A 26,941-nucleotide genomic window follows, 5' to 3' on the forward strand; every position below is an offset into this window, starting at 1 on the left:
GGCCTGAAGTCCCCTCCGAAGCCGTTCGCGCTGCCCCGAAGAGGCGGGGGGTCCAGTGGAGAGGTCCCCCGCACGGCAGTAATGTTCCAGCACCACTTATTCCTCCCCATGGACACAGCAAGTTTCACCCCGTCCAGGATTCACCCGTCATTACCGGTAATCCTGCTTGTTTTTTTTCAAATCATTCCTTAAGCTGCCATGACACTTTTTCTGACACAAGCGATGACGTCAATTGGGGAACGCCCACCGGTGACGCAACACCGGCCTCTGTTGATGACATTTTTTCAGAAGATTTTTATATTGTGGACAGTAATTCTCATTCCCAACCTTTTTTGAATATCAATAACATTCATGACAAGATACAGAATTATCAGGATATTTTTTCTTATTATTCTAGTCAACCTCAGTCACCTAGTTTTTCTCCTACACCTCCTTTTAAACCTCATTCTCCGGCCAAGTCCAAGGTGTTTCCTCCCTTTTCTAAAGGAAATTCTGGACAAATTAAAGGGGAGGAGTCGGCCCGCCTCCAAGCCTCCCACCACCCTCCCTTAAGGTCAGTCCCTGACCATAGGGAACGGGTCTGGGATCCCCGTCTGGAGGAAGGGGCTATGACCTATAGCTGTGCTACGGAGGTAGCACAGATACTACCCTCTAAACCACAGCCACCATGTAGACCTCCTCCACCTGTTTTTCCCCCGGCCAAGTCTCAACGGCCTTGTAGACCTCCTCTACCTGATTTTCCCCCGGCCAAATCTCAACGGCCTTGTAGACCTCCTCCACCTGTTTTTCCCCCGGCCAAGTCTCAACGGCCTTGTAGACCTCCTCCACCGGTGTTCGGACTCGCGAGGTCATTACCTCCAGCACGTCCTCCACCACCGGTGTTCTGCACTGCTCCCAGTCTGGTTCTCACACCAGCACATGACTCTCGCCTGGTTTTCAAGCCAGAATTAGACTCTCGCCTGGTTTTCACACCAGAAAATGTTTCTAGCCTGGTTCTCAAGCCAGCACTAGACTCCCACCTGGTTCTCACACCAGCCTCCGACCCAGAACTGGTTCTCATACCAGTTACAGACTTTAGCCTGGAGCCCACTCCAGTACCAGCTCCAGAGCTGGAGCCTACTCCAGTACCAGCTCCACGCCGCCAAGCGCCGGTACCAGCTCCACGCCGCCAAGCGCCGGTACCAGCTCCGCGCCGCCAAGCACCGCCGACGACGGGGCTGGAGCCCACACCAGCGTCGACGACGGGGCTGGAGCCCACACCAGCGTCGACGACGGGGCTGGAACCTTCACCTGTGTCGACAGGGCTGGAGCCCACTCCAGTGCCAGCTCCTCGACAAGCGCCGGTACCAGCTCCACGCCGCCAAGCACTGCCGACGAAGAAGCTGGAGCCCACACCGGCGCCGACGATGAGGCTGGAGCTCACACCAGTCACGACTCCTGCGGCTCCCAGGCCGCCTCCGACGACTCCTGCGGCTCCCAGGCCGCCTCCGACGACTCCTGCGGCTCCCAGGCCGCCTCCGACGACTCCTGCGGCTCCCAGGCCGCCTCCGACGACTCCTGCGGCTCCCAGGCCGCCTCCGACGACTCCTGCGGCTCCCAGGCCGCCTCCGACGACTCCTGCGGCTGCAGCACCCGCATCATCCTCGCCAGCTGCACTCGGGCCTGCTTTGGCTGCAGTCCCCGCACCCTCGTCTGCTGCTTCCAAGCCTGCTGGGATTTCGGTGCTGAGGCGTCGTCCACCACGTCGACCACGGGCGTGGCCTCTGCAAGGTCATCCTCCTCGCCAGACACTCCCTCCTCCATGTCGGCCACGGATGTGGCCGTGCCCGGGTCGTCCGCCTCGCCGGGCACCTCATCCTGCGAGGCGGCCACTAATGTGGCCTTTTCGAGGTCGCCCGCCAAAACTTGTTCGGCAGCAGCGTTCCACCCGCCGCCGCCACATGATGTGTCCTCGGTGGATTCGGGGACATGCGATCTGGCGACCCTCCACCGTGGCCTCCCTCCGCCCTCCCTTCGTTTGTGGACTTTCTGGTTTTGGGGAGGGGGTTCAAGTTTTTGTTTGTGTTTTTGAGACATCTGGTATCTGTCTTTTGTTGGGGGGGAATACTGTTGCGATCTGCTGCTCAGATCTTCACATGTTTGTTATTTCCATTTTTGTTTCATTCTCAGTCTGACCCGTTTATTTCCTGTTTTGCCCATCACTCTGGTTACTCATTAGTTCACCTGCTACACTCGTACCGCACACCTGCTTCAGCTAATCACCCTCCTTTATAAGCCAGCCTTTTCTGTTCAGTCTTCCTCGGATCCTAATTTGCCCACGCGCAACAGTGACGACTCTCGACCTTCATCTTTGTATGTATATTCTCGCTAGCTTTTACGCTAAGCCATTTGTTTATTCCAGCTCACATGCTGAGGAATTGTTTTTCTGTTTTTGGTTCGCCTTCTCTTTACAGCAGTGTTTTTGTTCCTAGCCTTTTATTATTTAATAAATCCATTTATAACTTACCTTGTTGTGTTCATCGCTTCGACGCATCCCCGGAAGAACCAATCCGGCATTACAATGCCACACAAGCGTCACAATCCCTACCTATAAGGAACTAATGTGGAAACTTTATTTGGTTTAGGCAGTGAATTATGACGTTGTTTATGTTTAATATTGTACTGTGTTATCAGTTATGGCATCCCCTCGTCTATTTTTTTGTTTGGGTTACCCTTTTAAAAGCTTTAAAAATGCTTTAAAAAAATAAGTGTAAGACTTTATAGAGCCTTAATAAACTGCAATACGCCATTTGATCAGAACACAGTCAAAGTAGGTTTTAGCTGCCAGATGGTCAACCCTGAAATCAATACATTGATAAGTAAATACAGCATAAATGTTAGACACTTATTACTAATAGATAATAATTTATGTAAGTGCAAAGATGAGTGGGGAGGCTTTAACTGGTCTGCTCGGCTGAAAATGTTATTTTTATATATGTGTGTGTGTGTCCTTGTGTCTGCGTGCGTGTGTGTGTATGTGTGCGTGTGTGTGTCCTTGTGTGCGTGCGTGTGTGTGTGTGTGCATGCGTGCGTGTGTGTTTTTTTTTAAGGTTTGTATGTCTTTCTCTTTTTTTTCAAAAGTTTGAACACGTTTTATCATTTAACTGTATGAAAAAGTGTTTCCACACTCTTTATTGGTACAATAGCAAAGTAATTAGTTACACTTTTAAGAATGTTTTATAATATGGTGCTAATGAAATTGTACGTAGAACCAGCAATATTGCATGTTTAATTGTGTAATACCACATATTTGCAGTAAATCACAGTATGGAAGTCTTCATCTGCTCAGTACTGATTTTATTTTTGTAGCACAGTTTTAAGATTTCACAAACATAACTTCTCAGCATGTGGCCTGGAAAGGCACGCCTGCATTTTTGCTTGCCGGCAACAAAATTATATATTTTGACTTAAATGCCACCGTGGAAGGCATCCTTTGAGCTCCCTTGACATGACATGATTGCCTCTCTCGTTCTTGGCCTCAACTTTAGAATGCTTGCTGACTCCCATTTGAACCCGATTTTTTTTTGTTTGCTTTATGTATAGCAATTTCAGCGTAATTAGATAAATGAGGATTGAAAAGAAAGCAAAAGAGAAAACTAATGTGGATGAAAGAAGAAGAAAAAAAAGTCCACCCTTGCTGACAGCGTAGCCACTGCAAATGGCCCGGGCAGAAAATTGCAGGTTGCTTGTGTTAGAAGGAGGAGTGTATATTTGTAGAATGTGTATGTGAGGTATGTCTGCTTCTGTTTATACAACAGATTATACAGATTATACATGAGAGTGGAAGCATTATTACAGTAAGTATTTATACCCTCCCTCCTATGGAGTTTTGAAATGTTTATGCATGTTTTATAGTGTGTTTGTGTGGTGCAACACATGCGCAGCTTCAGACTCTCTGTCTTCTTGGTTATTGTGCAGTCGCTTTAACAAGGCTCTCTCTAAATAGAAACCAATTTAATTACCTATACTCACTGCTTTCTTTGTCTGAGCAAGGTGATCTTTAACGCAAAGTATACATTCTTGTTGAGCATGTGTACTGTCCAAACTAGACATGTTTTGATCAATGTTTTATGCTGCCAATTTCGATACCAATCACTGTGCATTTTTCAATGTATTTATTTCGAGTGCAATTTACAGTTTAACAATATCAATACAATATTTAAACTACTTTATTATTCTCTTTTGTTACATGCAATTGTTTCAACAAAACGAAAACAATAGCACCAAAATAAGTAAACAAAAGAAAAAAATACTATCTGGTACTTGTTTGGTTTTTTGCTCCAAAATGTTTGTGAACATTTTAAACCTAAATAATAAAAATATATATTTTGAGGAAATTAGAGTAATAATGCGATCACTCTAGAATCGATTATATAATGGTTCTAACCTTGGTATCGACACTACCAGTATATGGATATGTACAATACTCCTTTTACACCAACAGTTGTTGTTATACAACACCCAGCACCAGTGAAGTTGGCACGTTGTGTAATTTGTAAATAAAAAGAAAATACAATTCTTTCCCATTCTTGTTTGATGTACAGTTTAAGTCAGTGGTCCCCAACCACCGGGCATTGTTACCCGGCCGCAGAAGAATTTTTTATAAAAAAAATAAATAAATAAATAAAAAATTGTTTTTAATTTTATTGAATTTTATTTTTTTTATGAAATCAACATAAAACACACAATATGCACTTACAATTAGTGCACCAACCACAAAAACCTCCCTTTTTCATGACAAAAACGTCCCTTTTTCATGACAAAGAAGAAAAAAAAAAAAACAAGAAAACTTTGCATCAGTCCATCTTAGATGAGCTCCGATCCAGCAAAGCCGGCGGCGTTTTGGGGTGTTGTTGATAAATGGCTTTGGCTTTGCATAATACAGTTTTAACTTGCACTTACAGATATAGCGGCGGACAATAGTTAGTGACAGTGGTTTCTGAAGAGTTCCTGAGCCCATGTGTTGATATCCTTTAAACACGGATGTCGCTTTTTGATGCAGTACCGCTTGAGGGTTCCAAGCTCACGGGCATTCAATGTTACGTGCAGTGATTTCTCCAGATTCTGTGAACTTTTTGATGATATTTTAAACCTGAGATTGTGAAATCCCTAAATTCCTTGCAATAGCTCATTGAGAAATGTTGTTCTTAAACTGTTGGACCATTTGCTCACGCATTTGTTCACAAAGTGGTGACCCTCAGCCCATCCTTGTTTGTGAAGGACTGAGCATTTCATGGAAGCTGATTTTATACCCAATCATGGCACCCACCTGTTCCCAATTAGTCTGCTCGCCTGTGGAATTTTCCAAATAAGTGTTTAATGAGCATTCCTCAACTTTCTCAGTCTTTTTTGCCACTTGTGCCAGTTTTTTGGAATATGTTGCAGGCATCAAATTCCAAATTAGCTAATATTTGCAAAAAATAATGTTTTTCAGTTTGAACATTAAAAGTATCTTGTCTTTGCAGTCTATTCAATTGTATATAGGTTGAAAAGGATTTGCAAATCATTGTATTCCGTTTTTATGTACAATTTACACAACGTGCCAACTAAGCTGGTTTGGGGGTTTGTATTTATCTCCTGCAACATATTTATTTCCCACATGTGTCAAAAGGTTGTAAGAGCCAGTTAAAGGATTGGGTTTTCCCCCGCTAACTACATTTAATGGGAAGCCTATTGTCAGAAGTGACCTGAACCACCAATCCTGTGCTGATGTCTTCCTTTCTTTTTGCCCCTTTGAAAAGCCGCAGAATAAGCTGAAACCCTCGTCCATTTGTATTGTCGGGACAAAAGAGAGCTCATTGTGGCCATGAGGGGTGTGGGGAGCTGCTTGTGGAGGTAAGGGTGCAAGGGGTCAGTGTGCCAGAGAGGAGTTAGTCAGAGTCCGACCCCTGCTGGGTGTAGTGTTTGGGATTCTGAGCAAGTGTGTGTGTGTGTGTGTGTGTGTGTGTGGAGTGGGGGTATGGGGGGGTTCAGAGCAGGTAGTGTGTGTGTTTTCTGAATGATGAGTTGCAATGCTATGCATTTATCCAGCTGGGAGAGGCTTTCAGCAGAGAGGCACAGGGCTGGGGGTGTGAGGTTATTTTGAAGGGAGGGTTGGGTGAGTGACGGGGACGCCAGCGTGCTGCTTCTCTCACGCCCCAGCATGAGTTTAGACGGCTCCTGCTGCCACAGAACACCAGTCCTGGAAATGGAGCTGCTGATAGGGAAGCACAGGGCTGCTCAACCACTGGATTGTACTTTGTGGATTTGACTCTACTCATTTCTTCATTAAAAGTACTGGAATTTTGCTTAGGTGCCTAAATGTTGTCACTTAACAAAATGCACTCTAGAGCAAAGTCAAGGAGCTGTGACAACTACCTGAGTATCAAGGTATGGATTTGACATTAGCTTTGAGAGTTGCAGGCTTGAGTTGGTATTTATTGGGAGCGGTTGTGTTATTGTGCATACTCATTGCATTACTTTTTAGCCCTAAAACCTAACAACTTTCTGTTTGTAATCGCATGAAACATCGAAAGGAACAATGCGGATGCTGTTGTTGTCAAATGAAGAACATTTATTTACTTTACTGAAAAAAAAACCATCACATTTTTTTAACATTGTGAGTAAATGTATTTACTGCTTACTGGCTGCACTCTGAAATACGCTCGATTGTCTCTCAAAATCTATTGGATTACAATAATATCTGAGTAAAGTTTGATTCCTATTTAATTTGAATGTTTCTGGTCATGATAAGATCTTTAACAGAATTTTACAGTTAAGGCAATTGTATTTGCTTGACGCTTGTGACAGTAGTAATAATATTCATACTGCTATGTATATCACTGCTGGTGTCAGGGAAGTAAACAATTTTGTATGCTCTCTGATAAGCCACTTTTCCTTTATCAGCTCCTGACTTGTTTTGGTATGCACCCGTTGTATACTTACCCTGCACAGGAATCAACAGAATTTTTCAGTTGTCACTTCTCAAAACAACTTCATTTGTTCTTTTTATTTTTGTAACAACAATATCTGTTACTGTGTGTGTTGTCGAAGGGATGTCGTAGAATACCAAAGCATAGAGTCAAAGAGGTCAGTCTGTGCTGCTTAAGAACAATATCCTGCAGCCAGTGTTGTTGACATCCTGTCAGACAAAGACATCAGTTGCCCTGATGACAACATAAATCAAGTCTTTCTCTTAACTAGTGTGAGAATCTTGTTAAAACAGCTTTTATTGGGAACCACAGCAAAGTAAAGCCTCCCCTTTTTGGCGTTCTTTATTGAATGGGCCCCAGAAAAAAAGATAGGATTGTAAATTATATTGTTTTGTGAAATAAATAGAATTAGGACTCAGAATCATCTTAATGTATCCCATACACAATGTACAAAGAAATGTATCTTCATCATGAGGAAGGTGGAAAACAAACCATTGTGCAGGGTCTGTGTGTCAATTAATTACAGTAAATACAGAAGTATTTGAAAAGTCACAAGATTTTGCCTTTATATACAATAGATTTAAAATAAAATAGGCATATCAAAATAATAAGTTAACTCATTTGATTAATCTTAAAAAATGATCACTTGAATTATGTTTCTATGTAGATTAATCACTTTTATTTATTTTGACTGTACATGCTCCTTTATCTTACCAATCTCACCGGGTGTTATGTGGTCAGTAATCAGGTCGATGCATACATCAGTGCAAACATGAGTAAGAGGACTCCAACTGCATATTTCACTTTGAAATACACCGCTACATGTATGATCAGTCTCAGAGCTTGGTCCGCATTGCCGGCAGTAAGTCATACTTTTTTCCAGTGAGGGTTGGACCCCGCCAAAGCTGCCCTTTGTCACCGATTCTGTTCATAACTTTTATGGACAGAATTTCTAGGCGCTGACAGGGCTTTAAGGGGATCCGGTTTGGTGGCTGCAAGATTAGGTCTCTGCGTTTTGCGGATGATGTGGTCCTGATGGCTTCATCTGGCCAAGATTTTCAGCTCTCACTGGATCGGTTCACAGCCGAGTGTGAAGCGACTAGAATGAGATTCAGCACCTCCAAGTCAGAGTCCATGGTTCTCGCCCAGGAAAGGGTGGAGTGCCATCTACAAGTTGGGGAGGAGATCTTGCCCCAAGTGGAGAAGTTCAAGTACATAGGAGTCTTGCTCACGAGTGGGGGAAGAGTGGATCGTGAGATTGACAGGCGGATCGGTGCGGCGTCTTCAGTAATGCGGATGCTGTATCGATCCGTTGTGGTGAAGAAGGAGCTGAGTCGGAAGGCAAAGCACTCAATTTACCGGTCAATGTATGTTCCCATCCTCACCTATGGTAATGAACTTTGGGTTATGACCGAAAGGACAAGTTCACGGGTGCAAGCGGCCGAAATGAGTTTCATCCGCCGGGTGGCGGGTCTCTCCTTTTGAGATAGGGTGAGAAGCTCTGTCATCCGGGAGGAGCTCAGAGTAAAGCCGCTGCTCCTCCACATCGAGAAGAGCCAGATGAGGTGGTTTGGGCATCTGCTCAGGAAGTCACCCGAACGCCCCCTAAGGGAGGTGTTTGGGGAACGTTCGACCGGCAGGAGGCCAAGGGGAAGACCCAGGACACGTTGGGAAGACTACGTCTCCCGGCTGGCCTGGGAATGCGTCGGGATCCCCCGGGAGGAGCTGGACGAAGTGGCTGGGGAGAGGGAAGTCTGGGCTTCTCTGCTTAGGCTGCTGTCCCCGCGACCCGACTTCGGATAAGCGGAAGAAAATGGATGGATGGATGGATGGATGGATGGATAATCAGGATTATTCCAAATTCCTTGATTGGGATTAATCTGATTTGAAAAATATACATATCATTACACAGCACTAAAATTAGAATAATCAAGATGTTTACCTTTAATTTTAACCAGAAATCTTTGGTTTGGTAAACAAAAACAGTCAAGCTACAAGCAGTATTAAATAGGGTCTGCATTTCTACGCAAATCAGGGTTTATGCAAGTCAAGGGCTGTACGGGGTGCAGGACTCACAACAAAGAGGTGGCAACGTAATTGATAAAAGTAGAGACATACGGATGTCTTCAGGGTGTCATCTTCATCCTCCGACATTTTTTGGGACACCCCAAAATCTTTCTCAATTTATCATCGCCCATTTGTTTAGTATTCGTGATATTGATTTGGGCTCATTTGGTCAAAATCCCTAAAAGGAGTTCATCAGTGTACAATCCTAGTTTTTGCCAAAAATGACCAGTCAAAATCATAGCCATCTATCCTGTCTGTTTTCAAACATAGGTCATTGAGAATTTTTGTGGGTCCTGTCATGAATGATAGAAATTTTTCAATAGATTTAGTGACATTTCGGGAAACTAGTGGCCAGGGTTTATTAGCCCCTGCTAAAAATGTATGGACATTGGCACTGAGTGAATTGAGGGGGGATTTCGTGTTTAGAACAGCTGAAATATAACATAACTAATTTGCAAACATTTTAATAGAGCCATTGCTCTGCTGTCACTTTGTCCTAAATATTTCACACACCATTTTGGAAATACACCCATTTGAAGTACTCAATCTTCAAGGGCTTAAAAGTACTTGGGCAAAATATTTATGAAGTTAATGCTGTAAAGCATGTTACTACAACTATTTCTAGATCTAATTGTGAATGTTGTGTGGTGACTTCCTAAAACTACTCTGGTGGTCAGTTTTTCCACTCCAGACTTGCTTCAATGTTGATCTTACTATGTGTGTGACCCTCAAAGGTTAAAGTTTATCATACAGAGATAACCCTTATTAACATGTCTTTTTACAGTACCATTACACCATTTTCCTATATAGTGTGCCTCTAATGTTTTATTTACTATGAAGTCATGAGTTACTTGTGTTGACTGCAAAAAAAATATTTTGCAAGCTTTGTTGTTGTAAGATTTTTCACAGCAGTCTTTTTGAAATAGTACATACTTTCAGCAACAGCTAGCAGGATTACACTGAAAAGAACACAAAGGATTTTCGCAGAACTTTGTAGAGGAATAGTGCATGGGTCATATTATATTTTGGTTTTGATCCATACACATTTGCATAACAATAATAATAGTATGAACAATGAAGTTGTCTGCCAACTGGCAAACAGTTAAGAAAGCAGACAAAAACATGCATGGTCATCATGCTGGATCGAAATCTGCCAAGGGGGCCATTTGGCTCTTTAGTTAGCGACTTGGCAGGTTGAGCTACCTGTGGCCTTTGTTATCATTCTGCAGCCTTTGAGATTTTCAGTACCGTACATGGGGATCCAGGGCTCTCCTGTTACATTGCCCTGGTGGCTTCATGCTTCACTGGAGGCCTGGTAGGCAGCCTTTTGTGTTTGTGACCCACTAAATGTGTCATAGTGTGAGCACCCCTCCATCACTCTCTCTCTCTCAATCCTTCTCTAGGATTCACCCTTTGTTTATGCTCATCTTCAATTCTATGTCTTTCCCACCTTGTACTTACACTATCTGAAGGCGTATTCTCTCATGCAAAGAAAACAGTCTTCTTTTGTCTCGTTACTTTCCATGCACCTCTGTAACAGCTGTTTTGCTGATGCCGCATACTAAAACTGTCCCACCTGGTTCCAGAGGCCAATAATTACTGCTATTACAAAGGAATCCATTTACCAAAAAGACCTGGCATCATGAAAGGGTGGGACGTCCCACTCTGGTCCTGTGTCATGGTTGAGGTTCTACGGCCAGGCGTTCACAACGTCTGCATTACTCTGTGCTCAGCTCTAGCGGACAAGCGCTGTCATTCTGCTGAGACATGCACATAACACTGACTGGCCACAACTTTAGCATACTTGCCAACCCTCCCGGATTTTCCGGGAGACTCCTGAAATTCAGGGCCTCTCTCGAAAACCTCCCGGGACAAATTTTCTCCCGAAAATCTCCCGAAATTCAGACAGAGCTGAAGGCAACGCCCCCTCCAGCTCTATGCAGACCTGACTCAATGTTGTGACCCTCTTAAACAGGACAATACTGCCATCTACTGTACATAGAATTGAATGTAAATATATTCTACATTTAAGTGCAGTCAAGGAACATGCATTATGGAGTCTGTTTTGAAGCCCACAGTAAAGAGACGTAACTTCATCACGTCGCCTGGGTATTGACTGCAACCCAATATATTACACCGTTGACGAGCAAAATGAAGAAATGCGTTTACAAGTTCCAGAACGATTGGATACAAGAATTTCAGTTTATCCAGGAGAGTTCGAAGGGGAAGGGGGTATGTTGCCTGTAAATTTTGTAGAACAGACTTTTCCATTGAACACGGCGACCGAACGGATATAATCAGCCATGAACGGTCAGTCAGCGAAGCACAAAGCGTCCGCAGCGCAGCATCATTCACAACCCAGTATTATGGCCCACCTCGCAAAATGGAGACCCGATGGTGTATCTTATGCTGAGACAAAGACGGCTATGCTGATAGCTGGAAGCAACATCCCGTTCTCATTTGCGTGTGTCTACAACAAATCCGGGAAGGATGTTCCCGGATTCGGAGATCGCTCGCCAATACGCAAATGGCAGAACAAAGGTTACTCAAATAGTGAAATGTAAGTGTTTTGTTTTTTTTAGTAAACAGCAAGCACAGTACAGTTAGTAGAACAACTGTGTTTTTATTACTGTGTATTTGATAGGTGCCGTCGGAAATTCAACTATTTATTTTATTTGTATATATAATAAAATAAATATATATATATAGCTAGAATTCACTGAAAGTCATGTATTTCATACATATATATATATATATATATATATATATGTATATGTATATATATATATATATATATATATATATATATGAAATACTCGAGTTGGTGAGTTATACGCCACCCCCCGAACACGCCCCTCCCACGTCCCGAAATCGGAGGTCTCAAGGTTGGCAAGTATGAACATTAGTTACCCCTGCACAGTCGAATGGTTGTATCAAAAAAGTAGACCATAATCAAGAGTAAGCTCATGCAAAGGAATATAAGTATTTAGGTTTGTTTGTCGTCTGTTAGACTACTTCCTCCTTCATGGAGGATGGCCCAGGAAGTAGGGCTGGGCAATATATCGATATACTCGATATATCGCGGGTTTGTCTCTGTGCGATATAGAAAATTACTATATCGTGATATTCGAGTATGCGTTCTCACGCAGTTGCTTTTAGCTGCAGGTATTACACTACAGGCTCTTCCCACTCCTTCTTGTGTCTCTTTCTCACAGACAGCAAGCGCACCTTCTTACATACGTCACATACTGTCACGTCATACGTCACATACATATACGCCCTCGCAGATCAGAGAGGTAGCAGCATGGGTAACCTTAGCTGTGATGCTAGCGGAGCCGTGCAAGTGGTAATACGAGAGAAAGAAGGTGCGAATCTGTTAACAAATGGAGGAAGAAGAATTAATTCCCAGGAAAAACAGCAGGGGGTCCATCGTCTGGCGGTGGTTTGGCTTCAAGTGGGAACATGGCGAACAGACAACCGTAATTTGTCAAGTGTGGGGTAAAAGTGTTGCTACAAAAAGTAGCATTACTGCTAATATGCAGCATCATTTGAACAGTCACCTGCTAGAGAATGAAGAGTGCTTACTGCGCATATCAACATCTCCGTTCGGTGCCACACGCCCACACCATCAAAATGCAGACGCAAACATTTCCAGATCAACACCGTATGAAAAAACTAGTCAACAACAAAAGGAGATAATGTCCGCCGTAACCTACCACATAGCGAAGGACGAACACTATTTGATTTCCTATTATGCACCTCATTTTTATTTGACGGTTATTTACATATCTTGTGTGACATAATGCACAAAAGTGCACTTTATTTATTTTAAACTATTGTAGTGGAGTTCTATACAAAAAGTGCACTTTAATTTAGTGTTGTTTTGATATGTCATCTTAGTGACATCATGCACAATAAGTACAATAATAGCTTGTTTTAAAATGTCTCTGACAATCTTGCACTTTCTGTTTTGGAAATGACATGAATGTTTGTGCCACTGCTTAATAACTGTTTAATAAATACAGTTTTGGTAAATTGAGTTAGTTGTGATTTCCTTCTCTGTATGAAAGTTTAAAATGAGCATTTATTATGTATGAACAAGAATGTTTTAATGTAGACACATAACATCATCATACTGGTGTGATTATATGCATCAAGTGTTACTTCAAGGCTAAGGCAAAATATTGAGATATATATCGTGTATCACGATATGGCCTAAAAATATTAAATAGAGGTATTAAAAAAAGGCCATATCACCCAGCCCTACTAAGAAGTGCCGATATATATCATGCAGTGAAAGTAAATTCCTCATTGCACTAGAGCAAGCCCGGTCACAGGCAATTACAGAGCCTGCTAGCCTGGGTATGGAGTCAGTTAAGCTAGAACTAGCCAGCGCCAGGCTGGACGATCCCTGTACACAAAGCAATTTTCGTAGAATAATACACAACTCACAAAATGTTTTTTATGCTATGTCTATGACTACGTCAGAGTTAGACATGCGTTCTACTGAGGTGGCAAATTATGATGCGTTCAGTTTATCGCAGCGCCAAGTAGACAATCTGAAAATTCCCGTCATATCAATTCCTAGATATGGTCGTAATTATTTTAAGTACACTGCGCATAATAAACGCAACATTATTAATATTGCTACTACGGATAATTTTATCAACAACTCCTTAAAACAGCCCACTACCTATAATATGGGCTTTCTAAACATCAGATCTTTGTCTCCCAAAACGTTATTAGTCAATGAGGTCATTAGAGACAACAACCTTAACGTCATCGGTCTTAGCGAAACCTGGCTTAAACCAGACAACTTTTTTGCGATAAATGAGGCATCCCCTCCTAACTATACAAATGCGCATATTGCCCGTCACCTTAAAAGGGGAGGGGGTGTCGCACTAATATACAACGAAAACTTTAACTTTAGTCCTAACTTAAATAATAAATATAAATCGTTTGAGGTGCTTTCTATGAAGTCTGCCACACCTCTGCCTCTGTGCCTGGCCGTTATCTACCGCCCCCCAGGGCCCTATTCGGACTTTATTTGTGAATTCTCAGAGTTTGTTGCTGATCTAGTGACACACGCCTATAATATAATTATAATGGGGGACTTTAATATCCATATGAATACCCCATTGGACCCACCGTGCGTGGCGCTCCAGACTATAATTGATAGCTGTGGTCTTACACAAATAATAAATGAACCGACGCATCGCAGCGGTAATACGATAGACCTAGAGCTTGTCAGAGGTATCACCGTTTCCAAAGTTATGATACTCCCGTATACTAAAGTAATGTCCGATCATTACCTTATAAAATTCGAAGTTCAGACTCATGTTCGGCAAACTAATAATAATAATAACTGCTATAGCAGCCGCAACATTAATACGGCCACGACGACTCTTGCGGACCTACTGCCCTCGGTAATGGCACCGTTCCCAAAATATGAGGGCTCTATTGATAACCTCACTAACAACTTTAACAACGCCCTGCGCGAAACCATTGATAGTATAGCACCGCTGAAGTTAAAAAAGGCTCCAAAAAGGCGTATGCCATGGTTTACTGAAGAAACTAGAGCTCAGAAATTATTATGTAGAAAGCTGGAACGCAAATGGCGCACGACTAAACTTGAGGTGCACCATCAAGCATGGAGTGATAGTTTAATAACTTATAAACACATGCTTACCTTAGCTAAAACTAATTATTACTCAAATCTCATCCGCATTAATAAAACCGATCCAAAATTTTTGTTTAGTACAGTAGCATCGCTAACCCAACAAGGGACTCCTTCCAGTAGCTCCACCCATTCGGCAGATGACTTTATGAAGTTCTTTAATAAGAAAATTGAACTTATTAGAAAGGAGATTAAAGACAATGCGTCCCAGCTACAACTGGGTTATAGTAACACAGATACGACTGTATATACGGCGGATACTGCAAATATCCAAAATAGTTTCTCTCGTTTTGATGAAATAACATTAGAAGGATTGTTACAACGTGTAAATGGAATAAAACAAACAACATGTTTACTTGACCCACTTCCTGGGAAACTTATCAAGGAGCTTTTTGTATTATTAGGTCCATCAGTGCTAAATATTATAAACTTATCACTTTCCTCGGGCACTGTTCCCCTAGCATTCAAAAAAGCGGTTATTCATCCTCTCCTTAAAAGACCTAACCTCGATCCTGACCTCATGGTAAACTACCGACCGGTGTCTCACCTTCCCTTTATTTCGAAAATCCTCGAAAAAATAGTTGCAGAGCAGCTAAATGAACACTTAGCGTTTAACAATCTATGTGAAACCTTTCAATCCGGTTTCAGGGCAAATCACTCGACTGAGACAGCCCTCGCAAAATTGACTAATGATCTATTGCTAACGATGGACGCTGATGCGTCATCTATGTTGCTGCTCCTCGATCTTAGCGCTGCTTTCGATACCGTCGATCATAATATTTTATTAGAGCGTATCAAAACACGAATTGGTATGTCAGACTCAGCAGTGTGTCTCCCATAACAATGTGACCTCGGACTATGTAAAGGTAACGTGTGGAGTTCCCCAGGGTTCGGTCCATGGCCCTGTACTCTTCAGCATCTACATGCTGCCGCTGGGTGACGTCATACGCAAATACGGTATTAGCTTTCACTGTTATGCTGATGACACCCAACTCTACATGCCCCTAAAACTGACCAACACGCCGGACTGTAGTCAGTTGGAAGCGTGTCTTAATGAAATCAAACAATGGATGTCCGCTAACTTTTTGCAACTTAATGCCCAAAAAACGGAAATGCTGATTATCGGTCCTGCTAGACACCGACCCCTATTTAATAATACAACTTTAACATTTGACAACCAAATAATAAAACAAGGTGACTCTGTAAAAAATATGGGTATTATCTTCGACCCAACTCTCTCCTTTGAGTCACACATTAAAAGCGTTACTAAAACGGCCTTCTTTCATCTCCGTAATATCGCTAAAATTCGCTCTATTTTGTCCACTAAAGACGCCGAGATCATTATCCATGCGTTTGTTACGTCTCGCCTCGATTACTGTAACATATTATTTTCGGGTCTCCCCATGTCTAGCATTAAAAGATTACAGTTGGTACAAAATGCGGCTGCTAGACTTTTGACAAGAACAAGAAAGTTTGATCATATTACGCCTGTACTGGCTCACCTGCACTGGCTTCCTGTGCACTTAAGATGTGACTTTAAGGTTTTACTACTTACGTATAAAATACTACACGGTCTAGCTCCAGCCTATCTTGCCGATTGTATTGTACCATATGTCCCGGCAAGAAATCTGCGTTCAAAAGACTCCGGCTTATTAGTGATTCCTAGAGCCCAAAAAAAGTCTGCGGGCTATAGAGCGTTTTCCGTTCGGGCTCCAGTACTCTGGAATACCCTCCCGGTAACAGTTCGAGATGCTACCTCAGTAGAAGCATTTAAGTCTCACCTTAAAACTCATCTGTATACTCTGGCCTTTAAATAGACCTCCTTTTTAGACTAGTTGATCTGCCGCTTCTTTTCTTTCTCCTATGTCCCCTCCTCCCTTGTGGAGGGGGTCCGGTCCGATGACCATGGATGAAGTACTGGCTGTCCAGAGTCGAGACCCAGGATGGACCGCTCGTCGGGACCCAGGATGGACCGCTCGCCTGTATCGGTTGGGGACATCCCTACGCTGCTGATCCGCCTCCGCTTGAGATGGTCTCCTGTGGACGGGACTCTCGCTGCTGTCTTGGATCCGCTTGAACTGAACTCTCGTGGCTGTGTTGGAGCCACTATGGATTGAACTTTCACAGTATCATGTTAGACCCGCTCGACATCCATTGCTTTCGGTCCCCTAGAGGGGGGGGGGGGGGTGTTGCCCACATCTGAGGTCCTCTCCAAGGTTTGTCATAGTCAGCATTGTCACTGGCGTCCCATTGGATGTGAATTCTCCCTGCCCACTGGGTGTGAGTTTTCCTTGCCCTTTTCTGGGTTCTTCCGAGGATGTTGTAGTCGTAATGATTTGTGCAGTCCTTTGAGACATTTGTGATTTGGGGCTATATAAATAAACATTGATTGATTGATTGATTGAATGTGTGCCTTTATCTGGATTAGGACCAAATTTTTGAAATGTTCTTACGAATGTAGTGTTTGCTACAAACTAACAGATTTGTATTTAGCTCAACTATGTTGTTATTATGATTGCAGTCATAACAGTGCACCACATTGAGAGCTCTTTCTAATATTTTGTTATTTTCTTTTCTTGTTACCAAATGTCCTTGATAACCATAAGGAAAATTGTCAACCTTATTATTTGATTATTTTTTATCTTTTTTTTGTATTTCTTCTCATCTGGCTTTGAGCATGTTAACTATGTCCAATGTAACTCACATGCAGATGCGTTAGTTTGGTTTTTGTCAGTTAATGACAGTGATTTAGCAAAGTTTAGCTACTAACGTTAGCTATCATTGAGAGTATAGCCTAACGTAACAATAACCTGACTGCAAATTGTTTGTATTGATACTAATTTATAAAATACAAAATTTGTATTGTTTAATGTGTTCCTATAAATGGGACCTATTATGCAAGACCAACTTTTCTTACCAATTGGTAACTGTTTTTGCGTATTTGGGATCTGTATAAGTCTCGGAAATTTGAATTTAAACAATAGAGGTATTGCTGACATTTTTAAAACAATATTGCCCAGAGGCGGCTTTGTTGGAGCCACTATGGATTGAACTTTCACAGTATCATGTTAGACCCGCTCGACATCCATTGCTTTCGGTCCCCTGGGGGGGGGGGGGTTGCCCACATCTGAGGTCCTCTCCAAGGTTTCTCATAGTCAGCATTGTCACTGGCGATGTGAATTCTCCCTGCTCACTGGGTGTGAGTTTTCCTTGCCCTTTTGTGGGTTCTTCCGAGGATGTCGTAGTCGTGATAGTGTGTACAGTCCTTTGAGACATTTGTGATTTAGGGCTATATAAATAAACATTGATTGATTGATTGATTGAATTCATACTTCCTCTAAACGAGCCGTTTGGAATTGGTACAATTTGTGACGTTTTCCTAACATGTGACGTCAGCAGATATCTCCCAAAGAGCTTTGCGTGAGTCCAACATTCTAGTCTGATATTATAGTCACAAAGTTCCTCATTTTTCTCAGTGGGGCGGACTGGCTCGTACATGCACATGCATTCTCCACTGTTACCATTTCTAATACAAAGTATAGTTATAACTTATATCTGTCGGTAAACTCGATATGGAAGCACTAAAACTACAACATGGATGACTGGTAGAAGACGCTGTCGAAGTGTTGCCCGCAAAACAGAGACAATCAGAAAGCGGCAAGAAGAAATTATTACCATATTATTATCATATAAACTATGCAAAATTTGACCAAAGAACCACCATTACATGTTATGTAGGCAACAACGAAATGTTTTTAATGTAAAAAAAAAATACATACCATGAGGCCTTCAAAAATCGCTGCAGACAACAAGCTAAGAACTCTCATTTTTGTCTTTTTGTTCTTCTTACGATCAATAAATGGATTATTCTGCCCAGCTGTGTTGTACACTATTGCAAGCTACCACTCACAATAATAAAAATAGCTGAGGGTTATTGACTGAGTAAAAGCAACTCAATGATTACATCTTTATAAATTGTAGAGTGATGTATATAGCTCATGGCATTTGATTTATCCATCAACTCAAGTTCATACTAGCACCTTTTATTCTTCCTTGGGAACCTAAATAGGAACCTAGTGACCCGTCTTCGCTGTGTCATGAAGGCTTTCCTCTCATTGTTTGCATTTTCCTCATAAAACACCACGTTGTTTTTCTCCCGCCGGGTGACTAAGGCCCAGAGACATTTCTGTCCCACTAAGTGCTGTGTGACTACTAATGGAGGTGGGCGCTTTGTTTCTGCAGACCAACCCTGTGCTGCGCTCACCACTTAGGGAGGCAGTGATCACAATGAGCGCCTTGTAGCCGAGTTGTGGCATGTAAACCAATGCAGTCGACTGTACTCAATCTCCTCTCCTAGATGTCGTTGAGCTGCTTAGAACAACAGTCCTACAAAGGGTGAAACATGGCACTGTCTGAGTCAATCCTCTGGAGCTCATGTGATGCTTTGATTTATGTCACATTGTCATGAAAATCTAAAGGAAATTATGTTCTTCACATTGTATACATTTGCCAAATTGTGGGACTTTCCATGTCTATGCTGTTTATTTGTGTGGTTATCACTAGAGGCAGATGTCTCTTTCACTGTTGTGTTCCATTCGGGAAGGACAGATAGGAGAAGGATGTTTGGCCTTGAGTCCATGCTGAAAGAACACCCATGCTTGGGCTGTTTACATAAATGCCACTGCAGATCAGTCTCTCAGTGCCCTCCACTAACCTGTCAGGCTGTGCATGGGCCAAATAATTATCAACATCGCTAATATTAGAGGGTCACGTTCCCCTGGAGCCCTGGGCGTACTTTCCAGTTGCGCTTGTGTTTTTGTCCACTGACAGTGACGTCTCTTGGTCCAGGTGTTTCCCCTCCGTCTGATGGAAAGAGCATCACAGCTAATGTTTCCTATCGAGATATAACTTCCGAAATAAGTCAGATCATGTTAAGTCAGTACATTTTATCTGCTGTTATAATACTGCTCATTCAAGTCAAGCTATCAATAGTGCAAAAATGTCAACATTGTTTTTGGGGGTCATGTTTTTATCAGGAAATACATATAATTAATACTTTTTATGAGTACTGGTTGTCTCTGCTTGCACCTTGGCAAGAAACATAGCCTATGTTTCTTTCCATAGCAAGGGATACACTTCAATTCAGCTTGCAAACATTGTAAACAAATTCCATGCAATGTGTGTAGATTCACCGCTTAGGGAACTGCTGGTAAAAGAGGATCTGGTGGAGCTTGATTAAAATGGTACCAATACTAAACATACCAAGCTAGACTGATCTACTGATCGGTGTAAATTAAGCTTTAAGTTATCTTTGCCTTAAAGGTTCAATATTCTGCTATTTTTGAATAATTTAATTACCACGTACTGTACATAATTGTGTATTTGTAAATTTGTTGCGGAAAATCTAATCCTAATGTTGATATTTAGACAGTTTAAAAGTGCTTTTGCCTAGGGCTGGGTGATAGATCGATATACTCGATATATTGCGGGTAGGGATGATACTCCAAACCGGTTTTCCCGGTTGTTCGATAAGAAAAGAACCGAGTCCTCGGACTCGAACTCCTTTTTGATAACCGGTACCCGTATCAAGACCACTATAGTAAAGAAAAAGAGTTGGTTCTTTATTCGAATTCTTCCCGATCAGAAATGCTCAGTGAGACATCACAAGAAACGACGTCACGTAGCTCAGTTATTAGGCGCAGATAGCGAAAGCAAGAAAACAACGGACAGGAAAAATCGCTCCAAGGTGTAATGAAGTTCAAAACAAAAGACATAATTCAATGAATAACTTTACTGAGAGATTTGAGCAGGGTACAAACACATGACACACACTTTTACGACCAAACGGAAACATAGCAACCAGGCTGGCAACGCACCTCCTTCACGGCAGCTGTGGCAACGTTCTTAAAGCAACCACAGCACATACATATATATACAACATATCCCCCTTTTTAACTTTTGTTTTTCTTTCCTTGTAAACAAAGCAAAATCACACTGTATATGTGTTGTCAGTCTAATTATAAATAATGCAGACGAGGCGTGTTGGCTGAGTTCTTGACGTTTACTGCCGGGTGACTACGGCATGCAACAACACTTTTCGGGGCTACTGCGCATGTTCGTCACTCCCGTTGCATGCTGGGTAGTGTAGTTGTTATATTCCCTAGCTCATAAAGAAATAATGTTAACTCAAAGTGTATTTCTTTTTTTATCTTTAACTTTTCATATTTTAGCATTGTAACCACATTTGCAAACAACTTTTCTCTTCATAGAATTTTCTTTCAATAAAGAAATAAAGTGCAAAAATGTCAAAGCATCATAACAAACAGTTATGTCAAATAGTAGCAGAAGTGCACTTTTTGGAGAGCTGAATTTTTTTCAGTTTTGTGCCCAAGGGACTGATTTTTAATTTAACACTATATTATTATTATTTATACACCTATAGTGATCACAGAGACAGGTTGTTTTTGTGTTACTGTATATATTTGTTTTTCTGAAAAATCCCACTTAATATACTCTGGGTAACAACAGTCAATATTTATTTATTTTATTTTATTTTTTAGGGGGGTAACAGTCAATATTTATTAGATTTTATTTTTTTCTTATATAATAAAAGTGAGCTTCTGTTAAACCAAATATTGTTGTTTTTTTCCATGTACAACAACCTAACTGGACTCGATAAGAGAATCGATAAGGAATCGGTTTGATAAGAGGATTCGATAATAGGCTCAAACTCGATAATTTCTTATCAAACATCATCCCTAATTGCGGGTTTGCCTCTGTGCGATATATAAAAATTACTACTTTGTGATATTCGAGTATACGTTCTCACGCAGTTGCTTTTAGCTGCTGGCATTACACTACAGGCTCTTCCCACTGTTTCTTGTCTCTCCTCACAGACAGCAAGCGCACCTTCTTACACACGTCACATACTGTCACGTCATATGTCACATACGTGTCACATTGAGCGGAGAGGTAGCAGCATGGGTAACGTTAGCTGTGGTGCAAGTGGTAATACGAGAGAAAGACGGTGCAAATCTGGTAACAAATGAAAGAATAATTAATTCCCAATAAAAACAGCAGGGGGTCCATCGTCTGGCTTCAAGTGGGAATATGTCGAACAGACAGCCGTAATTTGTCAGGTGTGGGGCAAAAGCGTTGCTATAAAAAGTGGCATGACTGCTAATATGTAGCATCATTTGAAAAGTCACCCACTAGAGAATGAAGAGTCGTTACGCCGCCGCATATCAACATCTCCATTCGGTGCCACACACCCACACCATCAAAATGCAGACGCAAACATTTCCAGATCAACACCGTATGAAAAAAATTGTGATTTTTTTAGTTGTGATTTCCTTCTCTGCATGAAAGTTTAAAGTAAGCATATGTTGATGCAGTATGAACAAGAATGTTTTAATGTAGACACATAGAATCATCTTATGGGTGTGATTATATGCATCAAGTGTTAATTCAAAGCTAAGGCAAAATATCGAGATATACATCGTGTATCGCGATATGGCCTAAAATTATCACGATATTTAAAAAAAGGCAATATCGCCCAGCCCTACTTTTGCCTTACTTAAATATGCCGTGTTGCGTGTCTGTAGCTTTAATGCTAACGAGCTGTGTTTGTCTTCACTTGTCTATGACGAAACGTGTCTTCAGGAAGTGCAATAACGCACTTCATCCACTTTTTACATCTCCACTTTATCTCTGAACTTATTCAATAAGCGATAGGACTGTACAATTAATCAAATTTGGGTTTCGATTTCGATTACAGCATCTCATGATTATGAAAATATAACAATTGAAAAAACTAATAATGGGCCACGCAACGTTCATGCAGGTGAGGAGTGAATGAGTGAAAAAAAGCATGCCTACTAGAAGTTTAGGATGTCATCATAGTTGCTTTTTATTTGACACAGCGCTATTATTCCTGATCAATAATCACTAAACTCGACGAAAAAAAGTAAGGCATATGATTTTTGCATTTTCATAACCACAGACGTAGTCACATAATTGGCCATTAAAACGGAACCCGCTATTAAATGCAGAATATCACAGAAAATGACATAAATGTAATTGAAATGTTGTCATTAAGAGTAGATGGAACATTTGTTTGGGAAAAAATTGTGTCCGGTAGCGCTCATTCATCCTCTCTAAACTAAACAATGTCGAGACGATCACTTGAAACAGCGACTAGACTGCGACGCTAAAGCTAGCCAGAACAATCTATACAACCACAACACATCTATCTCAGCTGCTTGTGTTGTTGTGAACGACATCATCGATGTAACAACAATGTACAAACAGTGGTCGCAACATAAGAGGCGTTTTTTTTTTTTACAACCTCAAGTGAGTCGTCTTTTTACTTGTCAAGTTGGAGCCTATCCCTGCTGTACTCGAGCGGAAGGCAGGATACACCCAGAATCCTACTCAGTGGCCTGGTGGTTAGAGTGTCCGCCCTAAGATCGGTAGGTTGGGAGTTCAAACCCCGGCCGAGTCACACCAAAGACTATAAAAAAATGGGACCCATTGCCTCCCTGCTTGGCACTCAGCAATCAGCATCAAGGGTTGGAATTGGGGGTTAAATCACCAGAAATAATTCCCAGGCGCGGCACCGCTGCTGCCCACTGCTCCTCTCACTTCCCAGGGGGTGATCAAGGGGATGGGTCAAATGCAGAGGACAAATTTCACCACACCTAGTGTGTGTGTGACAATCATTGGTACTTTACTTTACTTTAACACCATCCACACTCAGATTCACATGTAAAAGTGGGAAAGAAGGAAAGAAATGTTAGCAATACTAGCAAAGCTAGTATATGTGAGTTACATACAATGTATTACAATCACATTTTTACAGCATCATCATTCTAGGTCAGAATCAGAATCAGAAATACTTTATTAATCCCAGAGGGGAAATTAAAATTTAACCTAATTACTGAAAAAAAAAAAACGAATGATTAAACTCCCACTTCTGTAGCTGACTGATGAATAGTTTGCAGAGCTACGGTATAGATTTGTCCCAAAGCCTGTTTTTTTTTTTTTTTTAAGTTGTTTTCCAACAGTTGTAAGCACATCTTGAAAAATGTGTTTTTTCCTTTATGACATCATGAACCCACAACTTTAAAGGGCGATCATTAGTGTTCCTTTTTACTCACAAATGACAAATGGTGCAAACAAGTAATAATAAATAATGAAATATTTCATTTTTTTTAAATACATTTGATTTAGGAATGTATTTTTTTTTTAAACTTTAAGACACTTTTCAATAAAAAAAATGCAAACAAGTAATGCATAAAGAAATAACAGTAATTTACTTAAAAATGTACTTTAATTTACTTAACAACTTGGAATTATATGAAGTAAAAGAATTGGAGATTAAATGCTAGATGTAATGGTTTTAGTATGAGTCTTGAAGGTTCACAGGTTTTTGCAGTCACGAGTGGGAACTGAAAGGGATTTCCAGAGTGCAGGTCTGTGAGGTAGGGGGATCCAGTGACAGAGATAATAGGTTTTATCATGTTTGATCGTAAAAAAGTCAAGTCAGCACATTAGGGGACCTCTAGGTCTACTAAACTAACGTTTAACATTTGACATTTCTGTGTTTGACGCAGGACGCTGAGTCTTTGGACAACTGCATCCAGAGCACATTGTCTGTCCTTTACCACCCATTTAGCGCTACCGCCTCCACCGTCCTGTGGCAGCTTTTCAGCGTGGTTGAAAGACAGTACCGTGGTGACGGCCTCCGCTGCTTCATTGACTTTTTGCTTCCTGCCAAGAGGATCCTCCAGACCATCCAACAAGAAACTTGTGTGAGTGGTCAAATGAATAAGATTTCAGCAGACTAATAGAGATTCCCTCTTGATGAACGCTCCTTGTTCAATTTACACGTACTTACTCAGTTATACAAAGTGGTGATAAGAAAGACTAACAAATGCAGAGGAATGTGAGAACATTGTGACTGTGTGTGAATATCATGGTTGCAAGGGAAGAAGAAATAGAGCAATGGCATGCAAGTTGAAAATCCACAATTTTTTCCGAAAAGTTGTGGTCTGCTTGAGAGGCTGTCATCGTCCCATGTGAAACTAAATATTCTCCCTCCCAACCTTTTTTGACAAAGCAATGCAACTTTAATTCCCTCTGCATTCATCTCCTCTGGTGATTACACTATGATGATAGCCCCAGAGCAATAGTTTCACCCAAGCCTAGCCTCTGAGAACAACCTGGTTTACATGGGAGTTGTTGTACAGCAGGGAACTTTAGAAGCTCTTCTCTACAGTCTCTCTGCTCAAGATCAAATAAGATGAGATTGCTTTTGATGTCTGTTGTTGTATTTCATCACACTGAAGAGTTGAGTTGTGGTTGCTGTGCAACCAGGACTGATTAGACAGGTTTTCCTCTTAAAAATAATAATTAGTTTAAGTGATTGCTCACGTGTGTAGTGCCTCTCAATTACATCTAAATATGTGCTGCATTTAGTGATGCACGTCTCATAAGCAAGGTTTCACAGCATTGATTGATTGAAACTTTTATTAGTAGATTGCACAGTTCCGTACATATTCCGTACAATTTGACCACTAAATAAATTCCGTCCGAGTCATACTAAAGACTTTAAAAATGGGACCCATTACCTCCCTGCTTGGCACTCAGCATTAAGGGTTGGAATTAGGGGTTATATCACCATAAATGATTCCCGGGCGCGGCACCGCTGCTGCCCACTGCTCCCCTCACCTCCCAGGGGGTGATCAAGGGTGATGGGTCAAATGCAGAGAATAATTTCGCCACATCAAGTATGTGTGTGACAATCATTGGTACTTTAACTTTAAATGGTAACCCGAATAAGTTTTTCAACTTGTTTTTCAACTTGTTTAAGTCGGGGTCCGTGGGAATCAATTCATGGGTATTAATGATCCCTCTCTTCTTTCACAGATAAGGTTTAGAGGACTGCTGCTCTATCATGAAGGGTGGCCTCTTTGCATTCACGACAAAGTGGTTTTGCAGCTCTGCCCCTTGCACAAAGTGAGACTAAAGCAAGGAGACTTCTACCTACAAGTTGTACCTTTAGGGCGAAAGACAGCCAAACTTGTGATAAAATGCCTTTCGTCCAGTGGACAGGCTATCGTGGAGATCTCTGTTGCGGAGAGCATGTATGGCAGCGTCTTCACCACTGAGTTCCTGCAGAATGTAACACTTGAACGGAACCTGCACCCGCTACAGAACTGCCTGCTCACGACCGGTACATCGGTGTACAGGACCCCGTGGAAGAACGTGGTCAACCCGCCCTTTGTCAGCAACACGGCAGAAGTCGTCATGCAAGCGCACTGCAGCAGGGGGGGCTTTCGCGGCCAACTTAGCGCATGCAGCACCAGCGGATCCACGGGCACCCTGGACAGCCACCGCAGTTCCAGGGAGTCCCTCCAATCTCAGGGAGCAGACTTAACCTTCTCAGAGCCCGTCTCGCCAAACATAAGCCACGCGGATGCCAGCAGCAATAGCCATAGCACAAGTGGAGTAGACATAACAACTCCTGTCATTCAGCTCAGTCCCAGTGAAGATTGTGGGACAGAGCACAGACGGGAGAACTTTGCTGGGAGAGAGAGAGGACAAGCATCAAAGATGCTTTCGTTTAGTACAGACCTCAGCAATCCAAGCCCTCGTAGACGACACCCAAGAGACTCTGTAGTCTTTGAGAGCAGAAGACTTTTCAGGAAATCCTACATGGAAGCCCTGCAGAACCCCATGAGCCTTGGGTCTAGCTCTGAGTCCATCCTGGAAGAAAGTACGGAGCATAGCGATCTAAAAGGGAGGTCTGTGACACTAGGCAGCAGCCCGGAGGCCTGCACTTCTTCTCATGAACACTTAGCCAGGAGGTTGGGGAGCCGAGGATGGCTCAGTGGTGACGACTCGTGGTCCAGCACACCTTTACATTACTTACAAAGAGGGCTGCGGAGCGCAGAGAGGCGGGCGGAACGCCGCTCCAAGTCGTTGGAGAGGACTAATAAGGCAGGCCAAATTAAAGCTCACCGAGAGAGGTCTTCTTCTGGGGGATCAGCCAGCATCTCCCCCAAAAAGCTGATGAATGGGTATGTTCTTCGCTTTGGGAAGTTGGAAGTGGAGACCGTTCTTCCTGGCTCTGAGAGGAGAAGCGGCAAAGAGGGGTCAGGTATGTAATGTCATTTAGTAATTGTAATTGTATTGGTAATAGACATACTCAGCCAATATGATAATGGGATTTTACAAATGTTTA

At 42.1% G+C, this 26,941-nt stretch overlaps 1 protein-coding gene across 4 annotated transcripts in view; it reads left to right on the top strand.

The window, feature by feature from the left end:
* Positions 1-5,744: 5,744 nt before the first annotated feature.
* zgc:158766 (uncharacterized protein LOC100009641 homolog) overlaps positions 5,745-26,941 on the top strand; it is a 64,783-nt gene continuing 43,586 nt past the window's right edge. The window contains exons 1-3 of one of the 4 annotated variants that reach the window (XM_061915799.1): positions 5,745-6,408; positions 24,309-24,506; positions 25,624-26,857. In XM_061915799.1, the coding sequence (XP_061771783.1) occupies positions 6,340-6,408; positions 24,309-24,506; positions 25,624-26,857 (1,501 nt within the window). In that variant the 5' untranslated portion in view covers positions 5,745-6,339. The remainder of the gene's footprint in view (positions 6,409-24,308; positions 24,507-25,623; positions 26,858-26,941) is intronic. The other 3 variants (XM_061915797.1, XM_061915796.1, XM_061915798.1) reach the window with 3 other exon arrangements.

Source organism: Nerophis ophidion, linkage group LG11, assembly GCF_033978795.1.
Source record: "Nerophis ophidion isolate RoL-2023_Sa linkage group LG11, RoL_Noph_v1.0, whole genome shotgun sequence".
Lineage (NCBI taxonomy): Eukaryota > Metazoa > Chordata > Actinopteri > Syngnathiformes > Syngnathidae > Nerophis > Nerophis ophidion.